Raw genomic sequence first — 8,785 nt, 5'->3', positions numbered from 1 at the left:
ATGCAAGATTCCTCGCCGTAGAGTCGAGGATGACATGCTACTCATGTTTAGTTTGCAGGCTGTCGTGGGTAGCTTGCTATTAGTAACATCATTGTGGAGGCTGGCAACCTACTATGGTTACTAGCCCTAGCATGGGTAGTAGTTGTGTAGGCGACGATGCTATTGTCATTAGTTACCATTATGGGCAACAGAGGAGGAACTCATAGGTGGTAGTGATGTGTATAGCAACTACTATTGAGTGAAGCAGTGGTGCTACATGCGATGATTGCCACCATGGGTAGATATTGCTTTGGGTGGCGTCATTGTTGCATGCGATAGTGCTACACTATACAATGGTCACTTAATGTCACGGAAGAGAGTTACGATAAAAAGGGGATGCCTTGTAGGTAGGCTGGGACGGTATGACTTGGCTACAGGTGATGCTGCATACATGACATAGGAGGGTGGCAATTTTAAGTGGTTGACGGTTGCAAGTGGGAATCACGATTTATGATTTAACATCGATAGGTTGCAAGGGAGAACAATGCACAAGATGAGATTGACTCATCATTGTGGTGGATAATGCAATTAGGCACTAGTCAGTGGATTGACTGTGTCACACATATGGCAATGAATGCGATGAATAAGAGGCTCATTGGGTTGCGTTGGGTGTCACAAACTAGACTGTTGGGTGTCACGATAGTAGTGATTTTCTAAGCTGGTGGTAACATTCATATATGTGTCAGGTGGTTGTAGTTAGGACAATGATAGTCCAATTATTTTAGTCCAATTTTGATTGGCTCAATTCGGGATGTCCAGTTAAATAAGATTGATTAGCCCATTTAGGTCATTTACAGAATTAAAATTTTATAAATTATGAATTTCTTTTAAAGTTTTCTCATATAGTATATTAGAAAATTCTTAGATATTTGTATAGTTATTCACATACATATATCTTGAAATTATGAAATGATATGTATTTTCACATAAAGTCATGAATTTTTATTTTTTCATGATTATTATCATCATATGAGTTTTTCTTTATGTTGAATAATATTTAAGAATTAATATAATTATTATTTTATTAGTATTGAACTTTTTTTTAATATAAATTGGATTAACAAAAAATTAGTAAATATCATTTGTAACTTATACTTCTAATTTTTATTTTACTAACCATTATCAAGGTGGCCTAGGATGATTAGTTTATGAGATATAAATTATAATAAATATTTTATCAATTATAAATTTTTTAAAACTATATTTTATATTATTATATTAGTCTTATAGTTACTAAAGTGGCCTAGACTAATAACTTATAAAATTATATTAAAAAATAATATTCATATTGACTAACATAACTTGGATATTTAGATAATCCCAAAGAAGAATTTATTTCGACTAATTGTGTGATGAGTAGAATTATACTATTTTAGATATTCTTATAGTTTAATTTTATATACCAAAATATAGCAAAATTATTTCATAAGAATGGTATTAGTCTTATATAAATAATTTTGAGTAAATACAGAATATATTAATATTTCACCTAAAAGTGAAATATATATGAAATTAATTGTTCATCATATTTTAAAAACTCAAAACATTATTATTATTTTATATTTTAGGTACTTCCTTCTATACACTCTTATGATTTTGGTGTCCATACAATCTTTAGTTTAAATTATTTGTATATTAAATCTTAACTTAACATGAAAGGCTTGTAAATTTAAAATTACATACTAACTCGAATTAGAATCGAAATCAATTATTCTAATTTTTTAGACCTAGGAACCAAAACTAAAACACCATTCTAATTCGATTTGAAACTAGCGAACCACATAATCGATTCGATTTTACTTTAAATCGAATTGTGATCGGTAGCTATTTTTTTAAAATTAAAATAAAATTTTATTATTGCTTAATCAGACAAGTACAAAATAGGGACAATAATTGGTCAATAATTTCAATAATTTTAGTATTCTAGACATTATTAAAAATCATATCATTCCTTGCATACCACTAAAAGTCAGTAACAATCAAAACTTAGAAAATTCTAACGACCAAAATTCTAATCCTCATTAAGCCATTAACTGTTAACTCAATCCACAAAGGAAAAAAAAATTAAGGAACATAGCAGTCAATGGATTCAATAGTAGAATAAAACAAAACAAAGAAAGGATATTGAGAAAAATAGTAATCAATGGATTCAATAGTAGAATATAAAAAAAAAATGATGACTACAAAAAAGGCATTTACAAGAAAGATTTAATGGAACCTATCCTCTTATTATGGTATTTCTAAAAACAAAATTCATTATATGTCCATAGAAAAATTTCCATGTCACAAATCTAATTCTGGTTCAGCACAGATTAAAAAATCCAACACAAACAGTCCGCGCAGCTGTTAGATTCTGGTTCAGCGCAAACAAATCTTTTCCTGATATAGAAGATCCATTTCCTAATCGAGTTTCCTGCGGTTTGGCAAACAGCTACTCGTCACTAAATCGAGTATTCTGCCGCACTCTTAATTATCCATCCTCCACTGCTTTGTGGTGCATCTCATCATCCCTGCAATGTCTCTCAGCAAACATGCCCTCTCCCTCGTCCTCTACCTCTGTGCTTCCTTCCTCCGCTCCGGCTTGCATGTCGACGGCTCTGAGGAGCCGAAGGCTTACATTGTTCACGTCAAGGGCCCCGAGAAGGTGGACTTCGATGTCGCAGAACAGTGGAGCGATTGGTACTCCTCTCTCTTGGAGAGTGCAGCTACACCATTAGGACTGGCGTCTGAAGAAGGTGACCCGCGCTCGCGCCTTATCTACTCCTACCGCAACGTCATGACGGGCTTCGCTGCGCGGCTCACCCCGAGGGAGGTGGAGGCAATCTCGACGATGGACTGGTTTCTGCACGCCTACCCCAGCCGTGTTTACCGCCTTAAGACAACACACACACCCGAGTTCCTGGGACTGAGGCTCCGGAGCCACGGCGTGTGGAACGAGAGCAACATGGGCGAAGGAATCATCATCGGCCTCCTCGACACCGGCGTCACCCCCGGCCATCCTTCCTACGACGACCACGGCATGCCGCCGCCGCCGGCCAAGTGGAAGGGGCGCTGCGACTTGAAGGCGTCGGCTTGCAACAACAAACTCATCGGTGCAAGGTCTTTCATCAATCACGACGGACGCGACCGTCGGTCGACTGGCACGCCCGTCGACGAAGAAGGTCACGGCACGCACACGTCGAGCACCGCCGCCGGGGCGTTCGTGAAGCGTGCCAACGTCAACGGGTTCGCCCCGGGCGTCGCTGCCGGGATGGCTCCCCGTGCTCACATCGCTGCCTACAAGGTGTGCGACGAAATCGCATGCATGGGTCACGACATGTTGGCCGCCATGGACGCCGCGGTGGACGATGGGGTCGACGTGCTCTCCTTCTCGATCAGCGCCGACCCAATTCCCTTCCACTCGGACCCGATCGCGCAGGGTACCTTCAACGCTATCGGCAAAGGTGTCTTCATCAGCTGCTCCGCCGGCAACGAGGGGCCCGATCCTGGCTCCGTGAATAACGATGCGCCGTGGGTACTTACGGTGGGAGCGAGCACCACAGACCGCCTCTTCTTGGCCTCCGTGAAGCTCGGCAACGGACGAAAGCTCTATGGGGAATCACTGCACCGGCCGCGTTCCTTCAACCCCAAAATGCTACCTCTCGTTTACCCCGGCTTCGTCACGGCTAAAGATGGCGCCTACATGTGCATCAATGGCACCTTAGATGGTGTGGACGTCCGCGGAAAGATGGTGTTGTGCCAGCTTGGCGTCATTGACAGTGTGCAAATGAGTGAAGTCGTCAAGAAAGCCGGCGGTGCCGGGATGATCGTCATGAACTATCCGGTAGACGGGTACACGATCATAGCCGACGACCATGTGCTCCCGACATCCGTGGTTCCATACGCTTACGGACTCGAGATCCAGTCCTACATCAACTCCACCTCTACCCCGATCGCGAACATCATCTACCACGGCACCGTCATGCGCAGGCCCCACTCGCCGGATGTGGCCTCGTTCTCCTCCCGCGGGCCCAGCCAAATCACGCCGGGGATCCTGAAGCCGGACATCATCGGGCCAGGCGTCGACATCCTCGCCGGGTGGAACTCCCAGGCCTTCGCCTTGATCTCCGGCACCTCCATGTCCTGCCCGCACCTCTCCGGCATCGCAGCTCTGATCAAGAAAGCGCACCCCGGCTGGTCGCCGGCCGCGATCAAATCGGCGATCATGACGACAGCGTCCGTGACGGACAACACAGGAGGGCCGATCCTCGACGAGCTGCACCACCCGGCCGACCTCTTCGCCGTAGGCGCGGGTCACGTGAATCCACGGCAGGCCATCGATCCAGGTCTCGTCTACGACCTCACACAGGAAGACTACGTTCCGTATCTTTGTGGCCTCGGCTACAATGACTCAGCTGTTAGCGCCCTAACTCGCAAACCCGTGCGCTGCTCGTCTCTTAAGAGCATCTCCCAAGGAGAGCTGAACTACCCTTCCATATCGGTCAAGCTGCGGGCGAACAGTTCGAAGTCGGTCAGCTACGCACGGACGGTGACCAATGTGGGGAAGCCGACGTCGATTTACGCGGTGAAGGTCGACATGCCGAAGGGGGTGTCGGCGAGGGTTACGCCAACCACGCTGTCGTTCAAGAAGGTGAACCAGAAGAAAAGCTTCAGCATCAGCTTCTGGAGAAGCGGAGGTCGATCGGGCAGAGTCAGTGGGCAACTGAGGTGGGTGTCGAGGAAGCACGTGGTTAGAAGCCCAATCTCCATCCTCTTGAAGTAATGCATGCACGTGCACATTGTATAAATATTATTTGTCCCGAGATTTGATTAAATATATGTTTTTCAAATATGCATGCATATCAAATATTTTCTTCATATTTATACAATTTACAATGCTTAAAATTCATATGCATTTCAAATCATGACTCAGTAAACTTATTTATAAATAAACATAAATATAGTTAAGAGCTCACAAGTATAAGTGTAACTAAGATATAGACATTACAATAGAAGTTATAGTAGCATTGATGACTACGAATAGTATTATATCCCAATGATAAGCTAAAAACCATTTTAACTGTCATGATATAGGTGTCAGGACCCAAAAGAAATTAGTCTTTTTAAAATATATTTTAATATATAATAATCATACTCACTGAACAACAATAGTGTCATCCAAAGTAACACATAACTTTTCCAAATTAAGAGTTTAAGTAAGTAAATCTTTTTGCATGTCATTTTAAATATGATGATATCATATATCCTTCCAAATACTAATCATGCATTTTTAATGCTTTTCAAAAATAATATTGAATAGATATTTTCATATAAATTCAGATAATATAAATTAATAAATCTCTATAATATAATACATAATTATTTAAATCATATGTTTCAAATTAATAACACATATATTTTTTTTATAATTTATGGATAATAAAATGACTTTTAAATCATATAAATTATATGCATTAGTTCTTTTATAAACAAATTAGACTTAGTCATTAGATACTTATATTATATCCTCAATATAAGCATACAATTCTTATTCTTCCTTTTTTTTTTTCCAACATCACCATTTTTTCTTCATTTATTTCTTTCACTAACATAATATCAAATTAGTTAAGAATATCAAAATCAATATCTATCATTGTATACATTAATTAAATCGATAGAAAAGAAAGATAAATTAAATCATGCCTAATATATTTTTTATGAAATTCATCTCAATAGAATTAATATCAAATTGGATCCAACATAAATTTATCTTTCTTTTTTTTTTTTCTCTTTCTATTGTTTTTATCTTATGTGTGTAGCGAAGTTCGTTTCCTCCTCTACTATCTCAATCCAAATGATTCTGGTCCGAGATTTACTTGAGCAAGAACACAAACGATATTCCTCTCATGACACCGAGAGTGGATGATCCTCTATCAACACTCAATTGCCCTCGTAAGGTTGGTTGTCATTCTCGATGATCGATTGTGCTAGATTTGAAACTCCCTGACTTATAAGTCTGGTATTAAAGAATGGAGTACTCATACAGGACATCTTTGGTGTCTCAAGTCTAAGAACCAGGTACACAATTGGGATGACGGAATCATTATCTGATAATGAGGTATTATCAACCATCCAGCATTCCGTGAGTGGATCAATCGGTGAACTTATTCTCCAATGAGCACCTACACTATATCCTTAGTATCCATATACGAGTAGCTATAATACCAATCGCCTCCGTCATATGGACGGGTATTGAACACACTAGTCTGTCCGGTTATCTCGATATCCCTCTTGAGTAACCTACGACCAAGATTATTTATGGTTTATGTTTAAAGACTCGATCTCGTTATCGTGACCTCATTATGATCTGATTCTCATTTCACAGATCCACGGATATCACAATATATACAATAGGCAATATAAAGTAAGAAAAATAATAATAAATAATAATAAGTAAATAAAGTACGTATCGTTTCCATGTGTCATCACTCACATGATTGGCTTACAAGGCACCTATGACTAGCACTATGATATATTAATACTCCCGCTACGGTGGTCGAGTCAAGACTCACTATGGCAGAAGTTACCACAACGGAGCAATACTCATGTTACGACAGTTGAGCTTTGTCCCGTTACTATGGAAGTCACCATTGCGGATCAATACTCCCACTATGGTGGTTGAGCCAAGACCCGCTATAGCGGAAGTAATCACGATAAATCAATACTCTTGCTACGGCAGTCGAGCCAACACCCACTACGGTGGAAGCCACCACGGTGGACCAATACTCCCGCCATGACGGTCGAGCCAAGACCCACTACGGTAGAAGCTGCCACGATGGAACAATACTCATGCTACATCGATCGAGCGAAGACCTATTACGGTGGATCAATACTCCCACTACGACGATCGAGCCAAGGCTCGCTATAGTGGAGCCCCAAACTAGCGTCCTCTCTTGGGAGTAGCAGATGGAGACCCTGCCCCTGCCTCCTGAAGCAGATGGGGAGGCAGTGATAAAAGCAACCGCCTGGAGTGGAAGGGGGAGGTAAAAGGAAACAGAGAAGAAGACCCCCCGAAGTGAAAAGGGGAGGTCAAAAATTAGAGATGAAATGAACTCCCGAAGCGCAGAAGGGAGAGACCGAATAAAAAACAAAGGAAAAAGAAAGGACCTACTAAATCAAATCCCCAACGGTAGACCCCTACTCCTGCTACGGCAGACCCCTACTATCACTACGATGGTCAACACAAAATCGGCCATGGCAGGCCCCTACTCCAACTACGACGGTTGAGGCAAAATCCATCATGATGGACTCCTACTCCCGCTACAAAGGTCAAGGCAAGATCCATGACAGTGGACCCTTACTCCCATTACGATGGTCAAGGAAAGATTCACCACGACGGACCCCTACTCTCACTACGACGATCAAAGCAAATCTGCCACGACGGACCCCTATGGTAGTAGAGGCAAGATCCACCAAGACGGGCTTTATACTCGTTACGGCAAAAACCTGCTACGACGGATAAACTCGATACCAACGCCCATGAAAAACCATCACGAGAAGCGTGAAGTTGCTGCATAGCAGCACCCATAACTCGGTACACCCAAACGAAGCAAAGCCATGAATCCAAACGATGTGCCTTGAAACCATTACTCAGGCCTCAAAGTACGTCTTCTAGAGGGGACGAATGATAAGGAAAATAACAGTGTTGCCAACTCACCCCATCACCTGAACTAAAGAAGCCACCTCAACCACAGCTAAGGGAAGGCTTGCATGCACGCATTGAAGCTAGACGACATGATGTAATTTCCCCAACCCTACCTTCCAGATGAACAATGCAAGGGGCCATATCCTACCTATCTCGAACAGGCCAAAAGCCATGACAAAGCATATCATCACAAGCACCCTACCTTGATGTCATCCTTCAGAGGACACGCTCATCAGTTACCACCATCGATGATCCCCTTGTAGGGTAAGATGTGCCCTAACCCATCGCTGGCTTCATGCCATCGACTGCTCAGATATAAGACCCAAGCCTCTAGATCAAATGGGGGTAGGCAATCTCAACTCTACTAAATCCCCTCCATCTACTCTACTGACTTGAGCGTCGAATGAGTTGAATCGAGACATCCCCCGACACCAACTGCTTGTGCAGGGCATAAGCGCATCAAAGGAGCACCTCGAAACGATGCTGAGCACTTCCAGACAAGGCCAAGATGCCTCTCGAGATGAACCCGAACTTCCCTCAAGAGACAAATCACACCTTGAGATGATCACGAGTCAGTCGCCTTAAGCCAACAACGCCTTAAGAGTCCATTTGTCACCTTAACTACTCACTCGGGCTATCTCATCCGCCCTAGCAGGGACACCAGGATAGATCTGTGTCTTCAATATTGAACCAGGCCATGTTAACTCTTCAATCAACGATACCATGGCAATAAGAAAAATAAAATAAGAACAAAAAAAAAAAGTAATATGTTATTAAATTGATATACGACACCCCATAAATAGAGAAGTTATTTTCATGATTTAAATTTTAGTCGTGTAGTTCACAATCATATACTCAATCACTAATGTCATTTCACATAAAATTAAATACTAATTAGACCAATATACGAAATATGTTATGTTTTAAGATTTAAAAACAATCCTTTTATAACGTCGTACCACATTTATGTCAAGGCAATATATTATATATGTGCTAACTAAGAAACATAAATATTGTTGGCCCCAGCCCATAATCTGATTTATCAATAACTAAAAAAATAAA

At 41.7% G+C, this 8,785-nt stretch overlaps 1 protein-coding gene across 1 annotated transcript; it reads left to right on the top strand.

Moving 5' to 3' along the window:
• Nucleotides 1-2,554: 2,554 nt before the first annotated feature.
• Nucleotides 2,555-4,801, top strand: LOC135652302 (subtilisin-like protease 4). The gene has a single exon (XM_065173140.1). The coding sequence runs from the start codon at nt 2,555-2,557 to the stop codon at nt 4,799-4,801; it is 2,247 nt and encodes a 748-aa protein (XP_065029212.1).
• Nucleotides 4,802-8,785: the final 3,984 nt, after the last annotated feature.

Source organism: Musa acuminata, chromosome BXJ3-11, assembly GCF_036884655.1.
Source record: "Musa acuminata AAA Group cultivar baxijiao chromosome BXJ3-11, Cavendish_Baxijiao_AAA, whole genome shotgun sequence".
In the NCBI taxonomy this organism is placed as follows: domain Eukaryota; kingdom Viridiplantae; phylum Streptophyta; class Magnoliopsida; order Zingiberales; family Musaceae; genus Musa; species Musa acuminata.
Note: the sequence above shows the minus strand (reverse complement) of the source record. Positions and strands in the feature narration are given on the sequence as shown.